The sequence below is a fragment of the Ictidomys tridecemlineatus genome, chromosome 12 (assembly GCF_052094955.1).
Source record: "Ictidomys tridecemlineatus isolate mIctTri1 chromosome 12, mIctTri1.hap1, whole genome shotgun sequence".
In the NCBI taxonomy this organism is placed as follows: domain Eukaryota; kingdom Metazoa; phylum Chordata; class Mammalia; order Rodentia; family Sciuridae; genus Ictidomys; species Ictidomys tridecemlineatus.
In genome coordinates, this window is record NC_135488.1 from 1,299,799 (window position 1) to 1,325,985 (window position 26,187).

The 26,187-nt window shown below is 55.4% G+C and overlaps 2 protein-coding genes across 4 annotated transcripts in view; one reads left to right on the forward strand and one right to left on the reverse strand.

The window, feature by feature from the left end:
• Positions 1 to 5,252: 5,252 nt before the first annotated feature.
• Positions 5,253 to 9,950, forward strand: Fabp1 (fatty acid binding protein 1). Its single transcript, XM_005338431.4, has 4 exons — positions 5,253 to 5,410; positions 6,949 to 7,121; positions 8,263 to 8,355; positions 9,829 to 9,950. The coding sequence occupies exons 1-4, from the start codon at positions 5,344 to 5,346 to the stop codon at positions 9,877 to 9,879; spliced, it is 384 nt and encodes a 127-aa protein (XP_005338488.1). The 5' UTR covers positions 5,253 to 5,343; the 3' UTR covers positions 9,880 to 9,950.
• Positions 9,951 to 14,447: 4,497 nt separating this feature from the next.
• Positions 14,448 to 26,187, reverse strand: part of Smyd1 (SET and MYND domain containing 1) — a 33,310-nt gene continuing 21,570 nt past the window's right edge. For 2 of the 3 annotated variants that reach the window (XM_078027919.1, XM_078027918.1), the window contains exons 5-11: positions 25,540 to 25,670; positions 24,193 to 24,231; positions 20,924 to 21,113; positions 19,010 to 19,102; positions 16,844 to 17,007; positions 16,054 to 16,222; positions 14,448 to 14,873 (exon numbers count right to left, since the gene is read on the reverse strand). In XM_078027919.1, the coding sequence (XP_077884045.1) occupies positions 14,715 to 14,873; positions 16,054 to 16,222; positions 16,844 to 17,007; positions 19,010 to 19,102; positions 20,924 to 21,113; positions 24,193 to 24,231; positions 25,540 to 25,670 (945 nt within the window). In that variant the 3' untranslated portion in view covers positions 14,448 to 14,714. The remainder of the gene's footprint in view (positions 14,874 to 16,053; positions 16,223 to 16,843; positions 17,008 to 19,009; positions 19,103 to 20,923; positions 21,114 to 24,192; positions 24,232 to 25,539; positions 25,671 to 26,187) is intronic. The other variant, XM_078027920.1, reaches the window with a different exon arrangement.

Sequence of the window (26,187 nt, forward strand, 5' to 3'; positions counted from 1 at the left end):
GCATTGAGTTCTTTCTGGACTCCGCCAGCCTGCTCGTCCCCCACCTCCTGCTGTGTCCTCCACTGGCTCTTCCACCTGCCATGTGAAGAGCTCTCTGGGGACCCCAGAGTGAGTCACAGGAAGGCTTCACTTTAACAAGGACATTCCTAAAATGTCACCATGTCGGGGAAGGGTGTTGGTTGCCCGCTCACTCTGGGTGCTCTGCTGAGTGACCCCTTTCACAGCACAAGCCACCACCTGCGTTTCTCTTGGGCATGTTTTTACCCCTGAGTCCTGGTGGGTTCTTCAAGTGGATGGGTTTCTAAAACATGCCACAGCTATTGCAGATCCCCTAAGGCAGGTCCCCTCCTAGGTGGGTACAGTTGTGACAGGCGAGTTCTTTAAGGAACTTACCAGGACTGAAGAACAAAACAGGCACACGTGCAATGACGCCTAACAATGTCTTTAAAACTGTTTTTGTTACTGTATGTTCATCCAGGGGTCCTACAGGAAGGTCTTAAAACAGCGTGTACAAGCACAGGTCCTCCCGCACCAATGGAGTGAGCAACTGAGCCAATGAAGCCCCCAGCATGGCTGCTGCTGTGGCTGAAGCGTGGCCTAGAGTGGCCAAAGTCACAGGAGAAAAATAAATAAGTGAGACTCCCAGGTGCCAGGACAGCAGGTAGGAAGGCAGAGCAGGAAGCCCCAGGTGGAGGCTGGGCCCCCAAGTGGTTGTCAGATCTGGAATTAGGCCCAGGTGACCAGGCGCCCAAGTCCACAGCCTGTAGGAGCCAAGCGGAGCCTCAGGCCTGCGACCTGGGTGACTGGCCGGGAGATGGGAGGAAGCTTGCCGCCAAGCCACGGGATTAACTGAAAGATGGGTCCTGGGCCAAGGTGCCCCTAGGACCCTGAGAGACAAATGCGAGGGGCCCTGGTCCCCTGTGGTGTGAGTTCCGTGTTCCTGAGGTCTTGGCAGTTTACATGGATCTTTCACAAGAGCAAGAACCCTGTGACCATCTAACAGACAGGGAGGTGGAGGCAGGAGGTTCCAGGACCACGCGGTGGGTGAAGCAGAGCTGGCCCTGCCCTCCTGCTCTGCAGCTCTGGGCTCCCGGGGCACTGTCTGCCTCCAAAATGCCCAGGAAACGGGCAAGCTGGTGCAGCAGGCAGGCACCCAGGATCAGACACACCTGCAGAGGTGCCTGTTCTAAAATGAATGCTGATCACCTCCTGGCCACCACCAAGCGCACGCACTCCCATCTGAGTAGGCAGCATGAGGAGGGGGAAGCCTAGCGGACCTGGTGGGGCTGCGCCATCTCTGGGTTGACAGACACAGGGCTGTGCCCAGGGAGTTGGAGCCTTTTTTCTCTGAAAGCCACTTGAACTTTGTCATTGTAATTCAGCTTATCTCCTATGTTTGCTCAGCCAGTGGGTGGAAGATGTCATTACCCTCTCCTAATTTTATGGAAAACTACTCATGAGTGTTAGGTTTTGAAATGGCTACAATGCTCCAGACCCGGGGGTGGGGGGCCCTGGTTGACTGTTAATGGCCCCGTCTGGAGCTGGGGGAGGGGCTTCTTGGCCTCCCACCCATCATCCTGGTTCCCCTGTTCTCTGCCTGTTGGGCGTTGACCCTTCTGGGGAGCGGTCACTTCCTCACCAGCTGTGCCAGCTCTTGACCAGCCTGGGTCACATCTCCAGTGCTGTTCCTCATCTGCAGGAGTTGCCTGTTCAGAGTTGGAAGTGCGGGGCCAGGCAGGGTGTCCATGGGGAGATGGCCATGGGTCCTGCTCTTAGAAAGTCACACGGACTGGGCCTTCCCCAGGGGTCCTGGGATGGAGGCTGACCTTCCCTGTGGGGAACCTGCCCCTCCCTCACTCCCCACCCTAGACTCAGGGCTGCACTGGCCCAGCCCTCTGAAGCCTGTGGTCAAGGGAAGGGGCTCTGTATGGAGATTACAGGGTGCAAGAGAGTGCCTAGGGTGAGGGCTGCCCGGATCCCGCCCCTGTGCACTCAATGGGTGGGGCGGCAATGACCATTGCTCTTGTTCACAGGGGTTTTTTGTTTCATTGGCTTTAAGTTGTAAGGCTCTAAACTAACTCTCTCTCTCTCTCTCTCTCTCTCTCTCTCCCATGCTGGGACTCAAACTCAGGGCTTCGTGCCTGCCGGATGTGCTCTCTACTTCTGGTTACTCCGCCACCCCAAGCCCTTTCCCATCCACTCCTCCACAGGTGTTGGCAACGGTCCTCAGGTGGTAAGGGAGGCTGGTGGAGGAGGTCTCAGGACATCTTGGATTTAGCCTTGGGCTCGACCACTGCTCATCAGACAGACACAGGGCGGCTGTCACCCCAGGTTTAGGCAATGTGCATGACCCAGATGCCACCTGGGGCACACAGGACTCCAGAGTCTATATGAAGTAAGCTTGAGTTCCTTGGATTTCTGGGGACCCCTCTGGGGCATCCCTGTGGACCTTCAGCTTCCTGCTACACTGCTTTCCAGGTTAGCTTCCTGAGCTGTCACAGGCCCGCCGAGGTCACGCTCTCAATCCTAACAATGACTTGTGATTCACTTAGTGCATCTCACCACAGCCTTCCCAGTCACACCAGAGGGACTTAGAGACAGACAGACAGGCACTCACTCTGCCGCAGACAGGCAGCATCCTAGGACCTTGGCCTGTGGCCACTGGGAACTGCAAGTGACCCCACCCCAAGCCCTCCCGTGGGCCCCTCTCCTCTCCCCTCTCCCTGGGTCCTCAGTGGTCCCCTGCACATCGGGACAGCCTGTGTCTTCTCCCACCCGCCTCTTAAGGACACACAGGTCTGGGGGCTCCCCACCCTCTCTCCCAAGCACCTTATTCTGCATGTGTGCGCGCGCGCGCGTGCGCACACACACACACACACACACACACACACACACACACACACACACCCTCTCCAAGAGGAATTTTCAGTCCACTTCCGGAGATAATGGCTTTTTTACTTTCTCACTTAGAGAAAAATGGAAGAGCAGGGTCCCACCTGGAGACTGGAGTCCAAATGAGCCCTCAGGACAGCGAGTCACATCAAAAGACACAAAGTCAAGGTAGAGCAAGATGACAGGGCCATGCCTGTGCCCATCATCCTTTGAGGCCCCTGCCCATCCCCATCCCTGTGTCCAGGTGACTGTGGTGCCTAGGAACGGCCAGAGTTCTCAGGGGGCCGCGTGCTCCAGTGTGCCCAACACTGTCAGCAGATGGCAGGGTACATGTTGACCCCACCCAGCAGGTATTGCGGGTGCAGAGAGCATTTTCAGAACAGCAGATGTAAACCCTGGAGGCACAGAGGTTGGGGTGGGGGACGCAGGGGACAGAGCCACAGCTGTGCCTGGTGCGGCTGCATCGGCCTGAGCTCCCTGGGTGCCTCCTAGGGCACCGATGCCCCTGTGTGAGCTCTTATCCACCCACATTTCCCATCTTCTGCCTGACCAGAGACTGGGGCTGCCTGGCTACCAGAGCAGACAGCCCACGGCCCAGCCAGCTACTGGGGGCAGAGCAGGGGACAGCAGCTGGGCAGTGAGCGTTTAGACCTCAGGGGTTATTGTGCTGCAAGTAGGGACAGGTGGGGTCCCTGGGGAGGGGACAGAGCCGTCCAAGAGCTCAGAGTCTGGGCTCTGAAGCCACCTGCTCAGCACAGGCCAGAGTGGCAGAGCCAGGTGGCAGGGGAGGAGAAAGGCCACGCGGGACTGGGAGGTTCAGGCTGGAGGTACACCTTGGCAGCCCTGCCCACACCCGTCCCACTGGACTCTCCACCAAGCTGCAGCCCATTCAGACTAATCATGATAAACCAACCTCCCGTCTCCTGGCTGGCAGGATGGAGGATTGCTGACCATCTCTCTTTCCCTCAACCAGGAGAGCGTGGCCTCGGGAGCTTCCATGGTTCTTATTTGCTGATCTGTCTCTGATGTGGTCCTAATTTGTGCCGAGTATTAGGGAAAGCAAGGAAAAACCCTCAGGAAAGAAAGCACAGGAAGGTGTCCTGCAGGCCTCAGGACACAGAGGTTGGCAGAGCTGCAGTCCTAGGGGCTCACAGAGGAGCCATGCGGTTGACAGGTGGAGGAGGGCAGAGGAGCCCCGTGAGTGCAGACAGAGGCACAGTCGCCCCATGTGAGCACCTGCCTGTGACTGTGGCCCGCAGAGAAAGAGGGGAAAGGGCAGCAAGGTGACTCGGGGCTGGGAACCCTGCTAGAAGTGGAGCAGGGCAATCACTTCCCAGGTAGAAACCAGAGCTCATGCTGGCAAAGGACAGCGCTGCTGGAGGGTCGTCTGGCTGGGACACAGGCACCAGCACCCTCCAGATGCCCAGAGCCTGTGGCCTCTGAGTGACGCGCAGCCCTGAAGGCTGAAACAGGAGTACGTGCTCAGGCTGCACGTCAGGATGACTTGTGCAGCCAAGGGTGGACAGGCCTGGTGGACAGGGACGGGCTGCTGCTGATGCAGAGGCTGGCACCTGGTCCAGATGGAAATCGAGAGAAGTGGGCAGTGCTCATCCAGAGCCCCTCAGGTGTGGAAGTGGGGGATACAGATCCACTGCACCTCAAGATAGGCTAGAGCAGCCTCAGGTCTCTGCAAGTGCAGGGTCAAGTTCGCACATGTCACCCGTCCCTTGTCCCTTGTTGGGGTGAGTCAGCAGAGCCCTCCTTCTTCCTTTCCCTGACCATGTCCTGCCAAAGAGATGCTTCCCCATTTGCACACACTGGGTGTGAGTGGCTTGCCCCACATGCAGCCAGGGCCACTTCAGCACTTCACTCAGGAGAGCTTTGGACTGTGGAGATGTGACAGGTGATGACAGTTTTGTGAACATCAAGTCTGTGACAATGACAGCAGTGGGGACCAACCCTAAGGCCATGTAAGTAAGGAAGTTTCTGAGCCCAAACTGGGTGTGTTGTGTACATGTGAAGTACACATATGAACATGCACATGTACCGATGCTCACTCACCCACGTGTGTACAGTACACATACAAACGTGCACACGTACAGATGCGCACTCACCCTGTGTGTGTATACACGTGCACACACACCTGTACACAGTGTGCATGCATGCACACTCCATTAGGGGTGGGCACTCAATTGAGAGGCTGCAGGGCTCTCGGGCTTGCCCCGATTGGCATCATCGTTGTTTGCTGAGTAGGGAAAACCTCTGATGTGCCCATCCTGGATTTTATCGTTGACCATTGCTCTCGGAAGTTAATGTTTGAACCTGGCCATAAAGAAATCGACAGCTACTGACCTATGGCCGATATTTGAAAGGGAAGAAGCCCCTATAAAGCTGCAGCAGTGAGCAGCCCAGCCAGCAGTGTCAGTGGGCACAGGGAGCTTCGCCGCCACCATGAACTTCTCCGGCAAGTACCAGCTGCAGAGCCAGGAGAACTTCGAGCCCTTCATGAAGGCAATTGGTGAGTGCTGGACGGGTGGTGAGTCTGGCCCTGCTGGGGTGGCTCCAGGGCCTGAGGCTGAGATGGGGGAGAGGCTGAGGCACACTGGACTAGGGTCAATCAGTGGTCTTTTGCGATCTTTTGCCATTTGCACTGTGACTCCCTGGACAAGGCCACCCACGGCCAGTTAAAAGAGAGCTGATCTGGACTGAAGCTCATGTTCTCTGGAACTTCACTGTGTGAGCCTGTCCATCCATCCATCTATCCACCCATCCATCTACCCATCCACCCATCCACCTACTCATCCACCCATCTACCCACCCACCCAACCAACCACCCATCCATCCACCCACCCACCCAACCACCCATCCATCCACCCACCCACCCACCCATCCACCCACTCATCCATCCATCTACTCATTCACCCATCCACCTACTCACCCACCCATCTACCCACCCACCCACCCACCCATGCACCCATCCATCCACCTATCCATGCATCTACCTACCCACCCACCCAGCCACCCAGCCATCCCTTCATCCCTTCATGCCAGCCTTGGTTCCAGGCCAGCCACATATCAAGCTCTGTGCTGGACAGATAATCAAGGAGTCAGATGACAATGAGCCACATTTCCAGGGCGCAGTTTAGAGAGCAGAGATGAATGTGAGCAGGTGCCCCCTGCTGTGTAGGGCACCGTGCCTAGCCAGGATCCTCAATGCCCCACCAATCTCACAAACTGCTGAGATGGGCACAGTGAGTTCCCCATTTCACAGAGGAGGCAACTGAGGCTGAGAAAGGCTGGGTAGTTGTGGCCAGGGTCACATGGTGGGAAGGGTTTGGGTGGGAATGGAAGTAGGTTCTGGGCCCAGAGGCCTGCGTTAACCCCTTGGCCTCCCCAGGTCCAGGAGGGTGTGGAGGGAGGCTGAGCCTTGGAAGATGAGCAGGTGCCACCAGGGCCTGGGGAGGACGCCTGCTTGGCGGGGGTAGCCTGGAGAGGAGGGTGCAGCAGGAAGGGGGAGGGTGCTGGGGGAGGGACAGGAAAGGAGGCCTCCAGGAACCCCCAGAGCCCCCATCTGCAGCAGGTCCCACACCTGTGTGTCCAAATGCCCACCCATACCAGGAGTGCCACCCTGCTGCAGGAGGTGCCCCGCACCCAACTCTATAAGGAACAGCTTTGCCCACGCTGCCCAACTGTGCCTGGTCTGGCCTGGGTGTCCATAGCCCCCGCCACCTCAGGAGTGACTTGGTCTGGAGAACAGAGGCTCTGGTGCCTCGGGGTGTGGAGGGTTGGCTGTGTACACTCCAAGAGCCCAGTGAAGGGGGAGTGGCCGTGAGTGGGAGGCAGGGAGCCGCAGAAGGAAGGTTCCAGGCACAGGAGCATCCTCTATGAATGAACTGGCAAGATGGCCGCAGGCCCGGCACCACCCACCTTCCCTTTGGAGGCCAAAGCGCCATGCTCTCAGGCTGCGGGGGTCAGCACTGTCCTGGCCCCATGTCAGTCTCTCTCTGCCCAGCTTTGCACTCCACCCTGCCGTTTCTAAGCCTCCTGGTTCCCCAGGTCTGCCTGATGACCTCATCCAGAAGGGGAAGGACCTCAAGGGGGTGTCGGAGGTGGTGCAGAACGGGAAGCACTTCAAGCTCACCATCACCACCGGCTCCAAGGTGATCCAGAATGAGTTCACCCTGGGGGAGGAGTGCGAGCTGGAGACCATGACTGGGGAGAAGGTCAAGGTAAGAGTCACCCCTGCAGCCACCTCTGTCTCCGAGGCTTCCTGCCTGAGCCTCCTGGTTCCCACTGCGGGCACCCCATGAGGGGAGGGTAGCAGATGGCCCTGGGGAAGCCCATTTCATATTCCCTGGCCCATCCCAGTGCTCGGCCACATTGGAAGCCCGCTCAGAGCATGACTCTGAGGTTCTCGTTCTCCGGGCCCAACACCCCTGGCTCTCGAGAGCCTCGGAGGCGCCCAGCAGGCATCAGTGAGGCCCTTGATGAGCCCAGAGCAGAGGGTGTGGGGAAGGTCTCCAGAGGTGCCGGCAGCACAGGACCACAAGCCTCGGCAGGAGCGCAGGCCCGGCTTTGCCCGACCTTGGCTCCCACATGACATAGGCTGCCAACCTGGGGTGCGACGGGAGCTGGGCAGGGCCGTGTGCATGCCGTGGTGCCTGTCCTATGGCGCCATCTCCATGGGCCTCTGAGGTGCCCCACAGGACCATGTGCACCCAGTGGAGCCAGAGCCACCGAGCCTGTCTCCTCTGCTCCCAAGTGTCCCTGTGCCTCTCCCAGCTGCCTCCACCTCTGCCCTGCAGACGTGATGTGTGAGCCAGGAGGGGACTCCGGAGCTGCAGGCCCACAGGGTCCCCACAGGCTTTTCCATTGGAACGCTTTGAGGCCAGAGCTTCACCTTAGCCAGCATCTTCTGCTCCTGGCTGGGTTTCTGTGTTACCTCTTCCGGCATGCCTAAGGCTCGGAAGGAGGGCTGCAGAAGAAAAGAGGAATGTTCTGGAAGGATGGGTACACGCCAAAGCAAGCCACGTGTTCTCTCAGCTGGCCAGCGCTGTGAATTTGGCCTCCTTCCACCAGCTTGGAGAATTGGGACCTTAGTTAATTCTATCCTAGCATTTGTGTTTGGGAACACTTAGGTCCTGGGGTCTTTCTGGGTCAATGCCACAGAATGCACTTCTAGCCGCACGGTGCTGGCTCCTCTCTCCTTCTGAAGTGCACCTCACTCCTTGGAGCCCGAGAGGCCGCTGGGAGCACAGGGCCGGGAGTTTGGGTGTTTGGAAGCTGACCCTGTGCAGGGGAGCCAGGCTCATGGCAAGGGTCTTGCCCACTCCCAGACCCCTCCTCACAGGCCCTCTCCGTCTCCTGCAGACAGTGGTCAACATGGAAGGTGACAACAAGCTGGTGACAACTATCAAAAACATCAAGTCTGTGACTGAACTCAACGGTGACATCATCACCAGTGTGAGTTGGTGCTCGGGGCTTCGGCTCCCAGTGCTGGGAGAGGAGAGGTGGGGGTGAAGATCTGCTCAGGGTCCCCCACCCTGCCGGCCCGGCCCCAAGTCTCCAAGTGTGCTGCTGCTGTCAGTGTCACCTTCCACTCCTGGGGGAGCCCTTACGCACGGGTGGTTCACGCACAGGCTCAACAGCAGCGTTTCTAGATGGGGAGCCGCAGCAGCATGGAGCTAGGGGCAGTGGTCGCTGAACTGGTGCCTGAACACCCAAACCTTTGGCGTGAGGGAGGAGCTGGGGACAGAGGTACAGGGATGAGCAGCCACTGGTACAGCTCACCTCCTCCTGTCCCCGCTGGGAGGAAATGCAGCCAGTCTGCGGGTGTCCCTCTGCTGGCCTCTGGGCTCCTGGAGCCACCCTTCCCAAGGAAACAGTAGCCACACACCACGAGGCTGTGGCCGAGTTAGGCTTCTTCATTGCCTTTCCTGTTTTATGGCCTCTCGGAGGTTCAGAGCAGCAGCCCTGCCTCCTGCCAGCACTAACCCAAAAGCCCTGGGGCGAGTTGATGCAGCTGATGGGCGGTGCCCTCAGGGGTGCAGCACCCCAGTACCTGGCGTTAGCCAGCCTCCCCAGCACAGGCTGCATCTGCCTATGGCTCTGCAGTGTTGCCCCCAGCACGAGGCTCAAGAAGCTGCAGAAGGAGGCTACCCAGGAGGCTGTCCCCACCCAAGAGCCACAGCCCTCAAGCAGGACTTGCAGGGCAGAGCAGGGCAGTGGAGCTGAGCCGCCAGGACTGAGCCCCGGCCAGCAATCTCTGTCTGGCCTCATCCTCGGGTCTCCTGAGGGGAGGCAGGACAAGGGACTCACTAGTCAGGCTAACCTGTCCAGGGCCATCCTTCCAGGGCTCCCATTCATTCAGCAGCAGCCCCTCCCTGCTGCCCAAGTTCAGGAGCTCCTTTCATCACCTGCTAGGTCACCACCGCTGTCACGTTCCAGAGTGCCCACAGGGCGGAGGGCACATCCTTTCATAACACAGACCTCACTGTCACTGCCCCACTCAGCCCTGGGCGGAAAGTGGTGAGGGCCACCGTGCTCCTGGCCAGTTGCTCCATGTGTCTGTGTACATGTGTCCTTGACACTCAGAGCATGTGTTTGGTGCATAATAGGTGCTCAATGAAACCTTGAGAAATTGGATTGGATTAGGCTGGTTTGGGTGGTCTTGCTATAACAGCCATCGATGTACAAGATAATTCAGTAAATGGCAGGACAGATATCCACACCAAAAAGGAAGTGATGAAGGCTGGCACAGGGTTTTAGGACAAACTGCCAGTGCTTCCTTCGGTCCCACAGAAAACAGCAGGATCTTTGAGTTGTTTGTTTCACATGTCGCATATCCTAGGCTATTTTGGGAACTTGGTTTTTGTTTTGTTTTGTTACAATTTAACATCAGGTGAACAATTCATGTTTTCTTTTTCTGGCTTTCAGACCATGACTGTGGGTGACATTGTCTTCAAGAGAATCAGCAAGAGAATCTAGACAAGTCTGCATTTTATATTCTTTTACTGTGTAAAATTAATGTAATAAAGTGAAGTTTGTTTTAAAAATGATTTTTCTTCTTGATCGTCTGGATGACTCCTAGTCACCCATGAACCACCTATGAGCCACCTACGATCATGATCCCCAGGTTCCACCCCACCAGCTCAGGACCGGAGGGCAGGTCTCACCCTGCACTGAAGACCTCAGCCTGCCCTCTCCGGTGTCCCTGACAGGAACTCCAGGTGTGCTCCATCTGTAGGATGGCCCTGGCACAGCCCTTCCCAGCCAGCAAGGAGCTGGAGAAAGAGGGTGTGTAGTGGGCTTGTCCTGAGGGTGGCTCCCTGAAGGGATAGGGGCAGAAGCACTGGGCAGCACAGGACAGCTCTACTCATGAGATCAACCAGACCTGCAAGTCAATGGGGAGGTGGGTCGAGGACGTGAATAGGCTGCTCACACATGAAATACATCTGTTTCCATAGTAACTATGGAGGAGGTACCCAAATAAAAGTCAATAGTAAAAAGAAACACCCAAGCTATGTAAGCACTTGGGCACAGGCCCTGCCTTCGATGGCAGGTGAACACTGTGAGGCCCATACAGAGCCACTTGACAGTATCCCTGATCACACTGAAAATAATGTGATCCCTAAAACCTTGCAAGGCCACTGTCCTAGGGCTTCCTACACACGTGCTATACACAGGCATGAAGAGACACACAGATGCAGAAACCTAAAGTTGTAAATAAATGCTCACTGCTAAATAAGAACAGAACTGTGGTCCAGGCATGCCCTGAAATAACCCACAATACATTAAATGCACAAGGTAGGTCTACATGTACAGCATAGAAATGTCCCTTAAGATAAAGCACATTGTTTAAAAACCTAGTTTTGTAACAATGTTGACAATATCATTCCTGTAAATTTTGCTAAAACATGAAAGGAAGCTATAGGTGAATACGGGAAACCTCTAATTGGTTGGAACAGCTGGATAAAAGCCATGACCTCTAGGGTGGAACAAAATTGAAAGTCAAAAGCTTTTTGCATGATTTACATTATATGAATCTTTTGCAAGTAAATGATTTTGTGGAACCATTTTTTAGAGGGCAATGAACTTAACAAGCATATGTCTTAAGGAAAAATTCTGCACTTGAAGATGTAACTGTAGCTAATTGCTCCATGGCTTTGGACCTTGGTATTCTCACTGTGAAATGGGCAGCAGGAGACCTTCTCTAGAGCTTTTGCAAGAAGCCCATGAATTGGTGCACACCAAAGGTCATCAGAGTAAAGCACGTCACTGTTGCCATTGGATTCCTCTGGCAATGTCGCTGAGTTTGGTAAGAGCATTAGCAGCAACTGTGCAGCCACAGGAGTTAACCTCTGAGAGTAGACACAGAAGCTGAGAGAAGAGGTTCATCCACAGCCCCAAGGGGCGGTGGCACTGAGGTTCTGGATCTCCAGCTGCAGGAAGAGAGAGTAGCCAAGTACCCTGAGCAAGCCTCCAGGACTACACAAAATTCCCTGGCTCCTAGGAGGCTCCTCCCTGGGAACTCATTTGGGGGAAGATCGCTATTATGCCTTGGACTGAAAAGGAGATTTAATTTTAGAAGCGAATTTTGGTTTTTACAGATTCCCAGAAGACCCTGGGCTGGAAATCTGCTTTACACAAATTGGCTCAACAGCTGTGGGTAAGGTGGGCTGTTTTTGCCTGACCTCTCGGGCCCCTTGCCTACGCTGCGGTCCTCCCGCCGACAGGGGGCGCTCACCGCAGGTGCCGCGCCAGGTGCCTGCAGGTGCGATGCGGTCTACACCTGCAGCAGTCCACCCAGAAGCGCGCTTTCCCTTTTCAAAACACGGATTGGGTTAGAGGAAATGATTCATGGGGTGGGGAGTAGAAGGAAGTCTGGCTTTAAAAACTACTCTGAGCCAGAAGTGGTGGCCCACCCTTGTAATTCCATGGCTTGGGAGCTGAGACAGGAGGATCAAAAGTTCGAGGCCAGCCTCAATAGTTTAGCAAGGCACTAAGCAACTTAGTGAAACCCTGTCTCAAGATAAAAATTTTTTAAAAAGGGTTGGTGATGTGGCTCAGTGGTAAAGCACCCCTGGGTTAAATCCCTAGTACTGAGAGCAGGGGGTGGGGGGAACCTATCCTTAATTACTCCTCTAAAATTGCACAATCTAGCACAGCAGCCACTGATTGCTTTGACTATTCAAACATAAACGGAAATTAAATAAAATAAAAGATTCAGTCTGAGTCAGACTCAAGTGCTCAACAGTCAGGAGTCGCTAGTGATGACTGTTTGGGGCGGCAAAAATTATCCATCATCACTGCTCCGAGGTCCTTAGAAGCCACACCTGTTTGCTTGGAAACATAAAGGGCTTTGTCGATTGCTGTAACACAAAAACTCAAAGTGCACACTTTAGTGTCTCGTGCTCGGTAATTAGCAAATTCATCCATCCATCATATACATTTCCCGGGCACCTGTCCTGCTCCAGGAACCTGGGCCAGGTTCTGGGCGAGAACAGCCCCACCCTCCAGGAGTTCACAATCAGAGGGGAGGCAATGCCTGGGGGGGGTATTCTAGGGGGGCAGTGGAGCTGGAGCTCAAGGTCAGGGAACAGAGCATCATCCTCCAGGCAGCCCTTCACCAGAGGACCTGCTGGAGCACAGGCAGGGAGTTTGTGGGGAGAGAAGAGGGCGGACAGAGGGCTGAACCACCTCCTGCAATGCCACACCTGGGGACAGGTGGAGAAACAGCGTCAGAGGCTCCTTCCAAGGAACAGTCACGTCAGTCACAGTCAGGGAGTGGAGTGGGTGAAGAGAAGTCCACTCATCCGAGGCCCCAACAGCAAACGCTAGCGTGGGCGAGAGCCATTTCAGTAGAGGGGCAGGGGGAGTGGAGGGGCAGGGGTAGTGGAGGGCAGGGTGGGGCCAGGCTGCAGTGGGCTCCACAGAAATGCAGAGGGAGGAAAAGCCGATGAGACTACAACTAAAAGAACCCTCGCCATGGAGACCAAGGGTCTTGGAGGTCCAAGAGTCCTGATCTGAAGATGGGCAGTGGTGAAGAGTGGTAGAACCCTGGAGGGAGGGGAACCAGCATGGAGCAGATCCCAGGGTCACAGGAAGACCAGGGCTCCAGGGCACAGGAGCAGTCTAGCTCTGGAGGAGAGAGGGAAGGAGGATCACAGACACACAGAATTCACCAAGACAACAGCTTCAGGAAGACGGGGAGGAAAAAAATGATCCCAGACATGGGAGACAACCAGTGGGTGGGCAGAAAACATGGCCCAGAAAGGAAGAGGGCTGGGGAGGTTTCCATCCAGGAGGAAGACGAGTCATTCGAATGTGCCAGTGGAGCGAGGCCTCCTGGTCTGCAGAATTGTGATTGAAAGAACTGCCAGTCTTCCTATAGAATCTTCCAGAGAAGAGAGTGTCCTTGAAGAAGAGCCAAATGTCAGGGACTAATATTCTGCAAAGAATGGCCTTTTGCAGAGTTTTCAGCCACTAGATGAAGTTCAGAGGGAGGCAGTGGGTCATTCTGGAGCTGGAGGAGCAGGGATGGAGGAAAACACGGAGCTTGCGGAGCTTACTTGACTCCACGAAGGTGGGTGGAGTTCTGAGGTCAGTGGTAGTAGCCCAAGGTTGCATAGAAGTCTTGGGGGACATCCCTAACTGAAGGAGTTTGTTCCGGGGTCTCAGAAAACACTGGTGAGAAATTTGAAGTCTCAGAAGATAATAGGCCATTCTTGGAATAAGACAATTCTCAAGACCTACACTTTTTGATGGAAATAACAAGAGTCTCCCAGGAAATCAGGACACACTGGTCACACCTCTGAAGAGGTGCACAGGTGTTCTTTCTGGTAAGAAGAGCAAGAACCCCACGGACAGAAAAAGAAATTCAGCAAGGGAAGTAATTACTCCGCCCTCTGACGGAGCCTCTTGGGACAATGAAGGAGTCTGAGCTGAGAAAGACCACCCAGGCACATGGAGCCAAACCCCCAGGTACACCTCTGCTGGACCCAGGGCCATCGGGTGCGTGTCTCCTCCCTTCTCTCCCTGGTGCACCCTGGGAAGGCTTCTTCAGTCCTACTAGGTCAATGGTGAGAAAAATCCAGGTATTGTCTCAGCAGCTCCCACATAACAAGGAGGCACTAGGGTGCTAAGGTGGGGAGATATTCTCTCTGTATGTCTAGAATTATTTCTAAAATTACACTTGGAACCCAGACCCAGAATTGAGATCTTAGGTGGCTTGGGCAAGGCCCTGCCTCTTTCTGCATGTGTCCCCTTCTGAATGGGCTTCAAGTCTCTGAGTGGGTCCTAAAGGGCCTAACAGCCATTCCTCAAAATCCCACCAACCTGAAGAAGTCAGACAGCACTCACCTGAGTCGCCAAATGCTGACGATTCCAGCTCCAGGGAAACCAGCAGCCCCAGAGACACTTGTACAAATAGGTGAGCAGCCAGGAGACTCCAGGCGCCTGCCACCCTCAGCCTGGCACCATGGCCCCATGGCACCCCCCACACACACCAGACACACCCCTCCCCTGCACCCCTCTCCACATGGTTCACCACTGCGTTCGGGATGACACTGGGCTTTAATCGATCACTTACATTTGTCTCCCTCCTACACTGGGGGCTCCATTACCAGACGCTAGGGCCCAGCACCAGCGAGTACCTACAGGCGTCGGGCTGGGAGACAGTGTCAAACTCACTGGACAAGCTGAACTGAGCCCGAATGACAAGGTGAACACAGGGCAGGACGTCCCCACGAGGCTGAGCTTGCTCACCAAGAGACCTGCTGCCACCAGAGCCCCTCCCCGTGGGCTGCCCCCGCCCCAAGTCCTCAGGGCTTCTTGTGGAACAGAGCCGGGGCTGGCTCCGCGCTGGGCTCGGCCATGACCTGCATGGGCTGGTTGTTCAGGGCTGCTTCTCGCATCTTGTGGTACATGAACTCGTTCTGACGGAACATGCGCAGCTCCATCTCCGTCTGCACCCGCATGGCCTGGGGGACATAACCACAGTGAACGGTGGGGACGGCCCAGGACACTTGAGGGAGCTCTGCCCTCCACCTCAGCAGTGGGCAGTTAGTGTGGGAGGCAGTGTGGCCCCAAGGGAGTAGTCGAAGGGACTGTTTCCACCAGAGAATGTTTGCCCTCAGGACCTGTCAAGTGGGGACCCAGACTTGGGTCCCTCACTTATGCTGTGAGACCTCAGGCAAGTGACACAACCACTTCAGCCCTCAATCTTGTCCAGGACACAGATGAGATCCCTTTGTGCCTTATAGTAGGTTTGGAAGATCATGGAGTATGGCACACGAGAAAGCCCTGTCCCTCCATGTGTCAGGACATCTGTGGTTTCACTGGAAACCACAGTGAATCAGACTGACGGAGACTCTGCCTGGACAAGCTTAGTGTCTGGACAGACAGCTAGTCACCTCCGCTCCCTGCTGTCGCTTGGTCCCTGAATCCATGTTCAGAGCTAGCATATCCTGTCTCTTATAGATGAGGATCTGGGGGTCTGAGAAGTCAGGGACACCCCACCTGAGGCCACACTAGTCCTAGTGTCAAGGCCACTCTGCAACACTTGAGGTCACAGTGTGAAGACATGAAGTATACCTGCTTCCCCTGGACGAAGTCACCTGAGGACAGTCCTGTCACTCAAATAAACAGCAGGGAAACAGCAGATAGTAAAACTGCGCCCCTCATCCCTTGGGCCTTTAAGCACTGACTTGCTGAACCCATACCATGACACCGTCCTGGTCCCTACCACACAGAGGTGGAGCCGGCCAGGTGTCACTGCCATCACTGTGTGGAGGAACACAGCTGGAGAGAGCAGAGGCTCGGATTCCGCCCCGGAGTTGGACTCCAGAGGCGAGTTCCAAGCTCCATGTGTAAATGGCTGTGCACACACCACGGTCCGGCTTCTCAGTCCAGCCGCGGCCATCACAGGCCCAGTACTCAGGCTTCAGCCTTGCCATCACCCCTCAGTCACTACAGACAGAGCCCCCTCCCAGGGCCCTGGGGTTCCTGGATATGAAACAAGGGGGTGACAAAGCATTTCTGCACCCTCCCTTTCTGGTCCCTCCAGATATCAGGACTCCCCTAGGGCCAGGTCCACCAGAACTAGGCCTTTCCCCCTCAGGGAGCTCAGAGGCCGAGGCCCAGCCCTCAGGCACTACTTGCCTCCAGGTCTTTGGTGATAGGGTGGGAGGGCCCGTGAGTCACCAGGAGGATGGCGTAGGCTTTGCAGATCATCCCGTGCCCCACCTCGATGTGACCAGCGTGCCAGTTGGTCAGGCCTGCCCTCATCACGGCCATGCCCAGTTGGGCATTGTTGGGGTGGTAGAGCTTCCTGCAGGGGGACAGAAGATAACAAGACATGACCCCAAGCCCTCCCACTCCCACCCGTCTCCTAGTGGCTCAGAAAGAACCTTCAGTGCTCAGGCCTGTCTGCCCCTCCTGCAAGTCTGTGAGGCCTCCCTGGTCAGCTGGGCAGGACTGAGGGGTACAGGGAGCTGTGGGAGCTGGGACTCCGGCCTGAGCCCCCGAGCCACATCCCCATGAGAAGGCCCAGGATGGCACTCTGAGCTAGAACGGGGGAGCTGGGGCCCTTGGGGGCACTCAGGCCCTCCTAGGAAGTGACATGAATAACTAGAGCGTCCTTCTCAGGACAGCTGGTGGTTGTGCTCCTCTGGGAGGCTCCCTCCTGCCCACTGGGCAGTGGGCGGCGTGTCTAACAGGCGGCCTCCTCTGGAAGACTTTCTCGTTTGTCCAGAAATGCAAACCCACCGGCTCATGGGGACACGGAGGTGAAGGGTGGTCACTACTGCTTGGAGCCCATGTAGAAAGGCTGGAGGGAAGGAGATGTGGGTGGCCCACAGAGGCTGTGGGTAAGGAGGTGCAGCACCTGCGCCCTGTGTGCCATTTGGAGGAGGTCTCAGGAGACCGTCCTGGGTCGGCGATGGTCACCTACATGTAGCCGTCCACCATCCGCCTGGCATAGTGGGAGGCCTCGTCGAAGGCCTGGAGGTAGGAGAGGACCTCAGAGACGACACTCAGCAGCCGCAGTGTGTAGAGGTTGGTATCAGCGAACACTGGCTCCTGCTTCTGCAGAGCTTCTCGGCACAGCCTCACCACCTGGAGCGAGACACGGGCCACCGTCACCAATACCCCGTAACCGGAGCCTCCCGAGGACCCCGGATCTCTTTTAAGGCTGGGGAAGCTGCTGACAGAAGTGAGGCAGCCAAATTTGTGACTGGGCTAAGATATGGGGATGAGACTGTAACCACAGGACACACCAATGACAGAGGGAGTGGGCAGCTTTTAAATCTGTGGGCAGCAGAGAGCTGTGAAAGCTGTGTACGTATGTGTGTATATACATGTATACATGTGCATACATAGACATACACGTGCAAATATGTGCACATGTACAAATACAGACAGGTGACAGGTCCATGACAGATTTGCCCCACAGCAGTGCAATGACATGGGTACTACCAGTATTCCCAATTTACTAGAGGAAAAAACTGAAGCACAGAGAAGGTAAGTACTTTGTCAAAGTCACACAGGTAGTGAGATCAAAGATTCGAACCAAGCAGTTGAGCTCCATCTTTGCGACCCTTCTTGTGATTCTCCACATGGGTTGTACTTTGGAATATCTGGAAAGCTTTTTTAAAATGCTGATGCCCCCCCCCAAAAAAAAGACTCTACCCCAGACTAATTGATACCAAATATCTGGGAGAGAGATGTGGGATATGCAGTTTGTGGGAGGCGCTGGGGGTCCTTCTGCCCAGTGAGGCTGAGCAAGTTGATAGATACGTACAAGATGATGGGCAGAGAAGGTGGTTCCCGGGAGGCTGGAGACCCGCTGGGAGGACGCTGCCTTGGTGGGGGCAGGCTTTCCCACAGCTCATGCATAGACACAAGCTGAGACTGCACCTCACAAACCCAGAGGATCTCTCGATTAGGTTGTCATTATCCTCCTCCTCCCTGGCTGCTCTCATGGGGAAGGGCCACCAGTTCTCTCCATTTCAAAACTAGCCGAGCTCTGAGGCTTCCCCAGAGCCTGGGAGCAAATGATTGTGGGGTGGCAACGGGGAGCTGCGACCAGCCCGTCCTGCAGGAAACCCTCTCCAATCCGAGGGGCAGTGGGCAGCCTGAAGTTGGCTCTGCCAAGTTTGAATGAAGACAAAGAAGAAATGAAGAGGAGAAGAGAATCCAGGAAAAGAGAACCCGCCTGCTGCCCACTCCCGGCTCATGCCCTGACGCGGCTTCCCAAGCTGTGCGCAACACTGGGCATCGACTCTCCCCACCCGACAGGATTCCAGGGAGGCAAGGACAGTGTCGTGTTGGTCACCCCAGGGAGGGCTCTGCACATGCAATGACTGAGTTAGCAGAGGCCGAGGAGGAGAGGAGGGAGAAGGAAGAGAACCCACCCCCACGGTACTGCGCCCTAGTGCCACACAAACCTGCCCACACACCCTGGTGGCTTAATGAGCTCGGGAGAACATCCTGACCCTGGTCTCTGTTATGCTGCAGACTGGATGACTGGCATCTCAGGGGGTGAGACTCAGCTGCCCAGGATAATTCAAAGCCACTTCACCGCAGCCCAGTGTTGGGCCATGGGCCTCAGCTTCAGGTGCATGTTGAAATCGCTGGAGAACTTGGAAAATCTTACTGTCTGGGTCTCACTCCCAGAGATTCTGCTGAAATTGTCCTGGGCCAGGGTCTGGGCATCAGGACTTTTTGAAGGTGATTCTAGTGTACAGCCCCCTCTCTAGTGAGAGCCCCCGGTGCCTCCAGAGGCACAACTGAATTTTGGTTGGCGGAGACTAGAAACTGTGGCCATTCAAGCACTCAATTTCTCAGAGCAAGAGGCCATTCCCATGAGTCCAACTATCATCACCATCCCACCTCCAATGGCCCTGAGCTGTCCTACAGCCCCAGACACATCTGTCAAGCTGCCCCTGCTCTGCTCAGACCCAGTTCCCTTGAGCTGAAGGGTCTCTGAGAACACACCCCTAGCAGGTACTAAAGGGTTAGGAGCAAGAAAAGCCCTGGTCTCAATCAAGGGACATCTGCAGAAGAGCAGCCCTTCCCCACTCCTCCCCAGCCCAGCCCTAGAGCAATGGCCTCTCACCTCATGGTACAGACCCTCGGAGCGAGCCTTGTGTATTTTTTCCAACGTGTCCTTGGAGAATTGTATCATCTCCTTCACAGCTTCCTGAGAAGGCTAGAAAAGAGGGATGTGGAGTTGGAGGCCCCCTGCAGGGAGAGCCCACTCTGTTGATGGCTGCCAGTGGAGGTAGGTGAGGCCACCGAGATCAGTGCCTTCCTGGTTCTAAACTCTGGGTCCTGAGGCTCCATCAGGATTCCTGCAGCTTCTCTGCCTTGCTTTCTGCCAGCTAGTGATCCCTAGTCCGGGCTCCCCATGGGCTGTGGCCAGGAGCAGAGCCTGGCGCTGGTCCCTGTCGGGTGTTCTCTGCATTTTGGATTCTGATCTATCACCCAAAACATTGGCCACTCATCCACTACACCACCTTCACTGGCATGCTCCAAACGTTCTGGAGGCAGCCTGGGGCGAGGACTGAGCCTGCAGCTTTGGACTCCAGTTCACCGGGGGTCGTTAAGGGGGATCCTATGCTTCTACCCATTCAAACCTCCCAGCATCTGGCCAAGGTTGGCATCCTGACCAGAGGACGTCAGAAAGGATTTTTGCCAGCTACATCTGAAACCAAGACCCACTTGGCTTACCGCATTAATCCCGCCAAAACCTATCCAAAGACGTTTTTGGTATTTGAGGCATGAAAGTACCATAATCAAGAAGCCATATCACATGAGGACACCATAATTTGGAAGGAAAAAAACCACTGAATTTGTCAAAGTCCAAAGGAGGAAGAGAAGGTACTAAATGAAGGGGGAGGGGGAGGGAAAAGGGGAGGAGCCAAGTAAAGGGGAGGAGCCAGAGAGAAGGAAAGGAACACCCCCCCAGGGAAGAGGGGCAGGGCCAGGGGAGAGGGGCCCAAGATAAGCAAAGGAGCCAGGGGAGGGGCCAGGGGAGAGGGGTGGATCGTGATTTCAAAGCCAGCCTCAGGAACTTTGCAAGGCACTTAGCAACTCAACTCTCTAAATAAATATAGAAAAAGGAGATGTGGCTCAGTGGTAAAGCACCCCTGGGATCAACAGGGCTAGTTAGGGGCATTTTGTTATAAGCAGCTGCAGCAAACTAGCCTGCACAGCATTGCTTGGACCCTGATTCTTGCCCTTTAAAAAACACAGCTCATTCCACATCTGCACATAAACATCTGGCTCATTCATCTTAGTGGGTTCAGGGTATTTTCTCCTTTGACTCTCTGTCTGTGATTATTTGGGTTTTATTCAATATTCAGTGTTCTCAACAGGGCCGCCACCTACATCTTTCTTCCTTCCTGGGTCTCTGAGACCTTGGGCCAGCTCCCCTTCAGGGACCTTCCCTACACCTCTTACAAAGGCAGAGCAGGCCTTGAAGATACTCTTCCCACTAGACTCAGGACCCAGCCCTTCCTGCTTGACCATAGAGCCAGACAACGTCACTGTCGTTTTTGGTGCGTGGCTTTGCCCTGCTATTCCGACACCTGTACACTCAGCTCCCTCCTGGTGCAGCTGAGCTTCAGAGGCCCCTCCGCAAGCCTGCCCCCTCTCCATGTTGTCATCCGTGAGACCAGAAATTTTTCTGGGATAACCCAGTAACAAATCTCTTTGCTCCTTAGACCTCCATGTCTGAGAGACTCAGGGGTATTTCACCCACATGGGGGTGGGAGATGCACGGAGTGCCTCTGCTCCCTTTCCTACAGTACCTTGGTTCATCCTCAAGACGACCCTTGCAGCGGGGCCTTCATTCCTGTTTCGCAGGTGGGAAGACTGAGTGACTCCCCCAAACTCCCTGGTAGGGACAGCTGGGCCCTACCACCCCTTGCCACCTCCCCGGGCCCATGGGGACCTCTACTGGCTGTGAGAGCCGCCCTGGCCTGGCCCCAGGGGCAGTGGCCTGGGCCCAGCGGTGGGCTGCGTGTACCTTGGGGTCTTCCTTCACTCCCAGGAAGAGGTCATCCTTCAGCCCTTTCTGGCAGTGCTCACAGGTGCAGTCGAAGTAGTACTGCTGCTTCAGCTGCTGCCTGCGCTCCTCGCTGACATTGAGGAAGTCGATGTAGGACACCGTCAGCTCCTCTCCCTCCGAGATCTTGCCCAGGGCCCGCAGCTCGATCCTAGAGCAGGATAGAGGGGCAGGAATCAGGAGAACCAGGCCACCCACAGAGGATCGTGCTCTCTTAGTCCCAGAGACTGCATCTCCACTAGCACCCCGAGAAAGCACCCATTCCCCCCAGGAGGGGGAACGTGACCCCACACATAGTTGCTAGGTCACTCAGTATTATAATGGTCAAATCTGCTCCATTCAGCCGATTGCCCTGGAATAGGTTCCCATAGGCTCCCAGTAGAGGGCTGGGCTGGGCCATAAAACCATACACAGCAGCCATTTCTGCAGCCACCTGTGTGCACTTAGTTACTGGTTATCTGTGACAAGGGAAGGGAGAAACAAGGAGGCAAACCCCAAGAAAAAAAGGCCTAGAAGTGATTTCTGGAGACACTTTCAAAGACAAATACATTCTGTTACCCACAACCCTGGCACACTCTGTGTCTGACTTTAAGCCTCAGGACCTTCAGCTTTGGTTCAATGTTCAGGCCCCCCCTGTGGGGGACTCATGCCCACCACTGTCACTGGAGGTAGACAAACAAAGGCTGGGTCTGCAGCCTGCTCATCACTGCCTTCACCGTTTCCTGGGAGACATGGCAGACTGGCAACAGTAGGTAGATTTCCTTCCCCCCAGACCTGACCCTCCAGTACCCACAGCATGACCCACCCGCTGAGCAACAATATGAAAGGTGCTCAAGGTGAAAGCCCTCTGCAGAACTGACACCCAGCGGATCCGACAGGCAGGCTGGGGGCTCCACCCACTCCACCACCCACCCCCAACACCACAAGGTCAGATGGTTACAGAGAAGTGTGAGACGGGCAAGCTAGATCCCAAGCCCAGTCCAGGGCCTCACGGCCCAGGGGAAAACCACCATCCAGAGAGCAAGGGACAGGATGCAGAGGGCTGGGGACAGGCACTGCAGAGGTGGGCATGGCTTTATCACCCAGAAAGGCTGTTAGGTGCTGTGTGAAAGGCAGGGCGGGACTCCAGCACCTGGAGGGGTTCCGGGCAAAGCAGCCCCTTCCATGTCTTCCAAGGTGAGTGGCAGAGACATGCCCGCCTGGCACCTGAGGTCACCACTTAAGGTGAAAACCTCTCCCCAAAGTGGACTACACCAACACGCCCCAAAATGCACTCATGTGGGTAAGAGCAGATGAGGCAGCCTGGGAAAGCCCCGATGCCACCCCCTATTCCTGCTTTCCTTTCTTCCCAGCCCAGTTCTCAGCAGAGGCAATGAAAGGCAGGTGGTACAGAAGGTGAGTAGTGCTCACAGATCTGCTGAGAATCCTAACATGCCGAGCTGCAGGGCCCCATGTCTCTGAAACGAGGACACAAACCAAGAAAGCAAGTAGCCTCCTCCCAGGTCGCAGAGCACAGGGGTGGCAGAGATTAGAGTCGGGTGCCCTTGGTGTCCCTGGTGCTGCTCACATGAGGTTTCCAGGATGCCTCACGGCCAGCACAGTTGCCTGGGACATGAGATGGCCCTCTGCCCTGGGTTTTAGGACTCCACTACCAGGCAAATTGTCCCAGGTGAGCCACTCGAGGGCCAGGGTGTAGGGTGGATCATTGGTGTCCTGTCCCGGGAGAGGAAGACCCACTCTGTTCCGACGGTTCCTTTCCCAGAGGCAGCTCGCCATGGTGACAGATTGAAATCCAACAGTGATCTGTGGCTCAGATGGTTTAATGGTGTTTAAGAGTTTTCAAAACCAAATTAATTTCGTATCACTTAAATACCAAAAAACACACACATCTTCTCCCAGTCTGATGTTACAGGTGAGCCCTAATTTCCAGGGCTCATGTCCCAGTAAACCCATGGGTAACTGAAAATATCACAGGACAAAACACAGGTGGGCTTGCCCCTGCTGGGGAGCGTGAAAGTAATAAAGTGTCCCAACCCTCAAAAGACATGTGCAGTCCCCTGACCTGCCCCACACCATAGCCTGGCCCGGCTGCCTTCAATATGCCCAAAACATGGGCAAGCCTGCAGTGGGCGAGGTCATCTGTGCCCACTGATGTCACTGTGCACCTGATGTCTTGACTACTGTGCTGCCGGTGGGTGACAGGATGACCACATGGGTGTACTTCTGCACTACCAGGACGTCAAAAAAAATCTTTGTGCCAAGCCACTGTAAGCGAGGGACATCTGTACGTGGAATTGGTGGCTGGGGGCAAACGGGAATTGAAGTAAGCACTGCCGAAGAAGCAGTGAGGGGTGTGGCACTGCCCTTCCTGCGGCCGCTGCCCTGGACTTGTCCCTGCCCTGGCGGGACCCAGGTCCCTTGTACTTCAGCACTCTGCCATCTATCACCCAGCTAGCTGAGTGACAAGCAGCCACTTATTTAAAGCATTTTTTTGCAGAGCTTAGGAACAGAGCCAGAGCCAGAGGTCCCCAGAGACACTGTCCTCCTCACCTTTGCTCCCTTGATGTGGAACCCAAAGCCAGGAGATGGTGTGGCGCATCCAGAGTCTCATGTGAGGCACAGCAACAAATCAGGTGCCCCAAGCTCTCCTAGCCCTCATCCCCAAAGACCACTTAAAGGGTCCCAAGCACAGCCCAACCCAAAGACCCCTCTGGAGCTATTTGATCATCATTAAGAAAAAGAAAAAGCAAAATTTAACCTAAACTTCGAATTCACAGAGTTGGCCAGAAACTATAAACAGAATACTATGAATGACTATTGATCAGAATTTTCACAGTTGTGGATGCTATTTTCAGAAACCAGTCTGGGCGAGAAGTTGGGGTTATAAACAAACTGGGTCCTTTAGCAGGTCAGTGGATCCACAGCCCCCGTCTTGTGGCGAACAGGGTGTAGGGGGAAGACGTAGGTTTGGGCTAAGATGTGGACTAGAAGGACTCATGCTTGGTGGCCAGGAGAGAGAGAGAGAGCAGACAGAGAGGAAGAGGTGGGTGAGCAGCAGATGCCCAGTTCAAAAGCATTAACAATACGCCATGCAAGGAGGATGGGCGCTGGCGTGCAGAGGACACTCGGATGGACAGCAGACATGGAGTCTCGGGCGGGGTGGGCCCAGCACACCAGGCAAAGGAGGCAGATGGGTCAGAGGAGCAGGGGTCATGGAAGGGCTGACCCACCTCATCTGGGTGTGAAACATGGACTTCACTGCCTCATGGCTGAAAGACAAAACAGACACCAGGTGGAGTCAATACCACTGGCTGACCTGCCCAGTGGGCAAGGTGCCCCACAACTGTCACAGACACCAGGTGAAGTCAATACCACTAGCCGGCCTGCCTAGTTGGCAAGGTGCCACTCACTGTCACAGCAGCCTACATCCTAGCCCTTCCAGCCGGCCCCAGGGCAGGATGCGGCTGGCCTGGTGGACAGTGCCCTGGTTTTGGAGTGAGGAGGTCTGGGGGTAGAAGGCTCTTGGCCCTGCATAGCTTGCTTCCTTCCCTGGGCCTCCGGGTCTCACCTGCCACCTGGCAGGGGGTGTCCTGAGAATGCATTTGAAGTCCAGTGCTAAGATGTGGTCCACTCACGCAGCTAGTAGGTAAAACTGGTCAGAGCTGGAATCAGGACCCAATGCCAGGCCCAGGGGTCTCTCTAGATGGCAGGTGGCCAGGCAGTGAACGCAAAGACGTCTTCTCACACAGAAGCCAAGCAGCCCAGACAAACATGGCTTCTCAGAATTAGTAGACACAGGGAAGCCAGAGCAGAAGCCGAGAGGACAGAGGAAGGTTCCCAGGTTCCTTGGCCATTGTGCAGAGTGACCGGCAGAGTCCCGGGTCGCCATAGCTTAGGGAAGGGCCTAGGGAATCAGCCCTGCACATGGCTGAGTGTGATCTCCTTGCCAGCCAGGCCGGACTGGAAATCTGGCCCTCTCAGGAGATTGCAGGAGGTCCAGGCAGTGACCCCCAAGAGGCTTGGGAGGACAAATACAGATGCTGGGAAAATAGTATCATCAAGATCCAAAATAAACTTTCCCATCTTAAGGTCTTTCTCAATTCCATTAGAAACTGACATCGGAAACGGGCAGGAAGAGGGAAATCAGGTCCTTGCCACGTTGATGGCGAGGCCTAGCTCTCAGCGGGACCCAGAGTCTACTGTTTCTGGCTTCTGGGGAATCACTGGGAAAATGCGCTTAATGCTAGAAGCTTTAGGGTGTGTTCCTGCAGCCTCCCTCAACCTGAATTCTGCATGACCTCAGAGAGATGATTCCAGCTTCACATTTTAAAACAGACGCTAGAGGCTCATCTAACATGCCAGGCAGCCTCGAGAAACACGCCAGGCCTTGGAAGTGACCCACGGCACTCTGCTCTCTCCTCACCACCCTTCCCAGCCGCAGCTCATCTGTGGGAGGTTCCAACTGGGTGCACAGGGGACTTCCACCGCAGTTCAAGGTGGAAGGCCCACTCTGGTTAAGTGAAGTCAACAGACACGGGAGGCCTCCTGTCCCCGCATGCCCTGTCAGCTGGACTCACCTGCCATTGTTGAATATGACGGTGCAGTTGGGCCAGCAGTCGTGGTTAACCAGCCCCAGGTTGGGGAAGATGCCCACGCCCACAGCCTGCAGGCCTCTCTGATCGCTGAGAGTAAACCCATTGCAGTTGATCTACCAGAGAAAGAGACCAAAGGGCTGTCAGGGACACCCGCAAGGCGAAGGCCACCCAGCTGCAAGGGAGCCTGAAGCCAGGGAGCCTAGGGGATGCCCCTGCTCTGCGTCACTCCAGATGACCCACAGGGGAGAGCAACCCGGAGCCCCATCTTGGCAAAAGTGCATCAGCACCTTGATGATTGCATCAGCACCCCACCTTGGCCCAGGTTCTATTCTAAAAGGGCTCAAGATGGAAATGCCAGGTCCCTGGCTGGGCTCACGTGAGTCCCCCTGGGCACGCTCTGTACCCTCGTGTAGGAGCACACAGCCCATGCCCTTGCCTGTCTCTCTCCTCCTTCCTTTGCCTGCCTTCTCACAGTTCCCGTAGCTGCCACGGCATTAAATTGACAACGCTCTTGGACTATTTTTTAATCTGGCATATAGTTATTTCTTGTTTTTTTCCAGTACTGGGATTGAACCTGGGGTGTTCGACCACTGAGCTGCAGCCCCAGCCCTTTTTAATTGTGAAACAGGG

What these genes read in the sequence shown, in the direction of transcription:
- Fabp1 (XM_005338431.4), top strand. Translation starts at nt 5,344, where the DNA reads ATGAACTTCTCCGGCAAGTACCAGCTGCAGAGCCAGGAGAACTTCGAG. An exon ending in TGACTGGGGAGAAGGTCAAG is followed by an intron (nt 7,122 to 8,262) that starts GTAAGAGTCACC and finishes CGTCTCCTGCAG; the next exon opens with ACAGTGGTCAACATGGAAGG. An exon ending in ACGGTGACATCATCACCAGT is followed by an intron (nt 8,356 to 9,828) that starts GTGAGTTGGTGC and finishes TCTGGCTTTCAG; the next exon opens with ACCATGACTGTGGGTGACAT.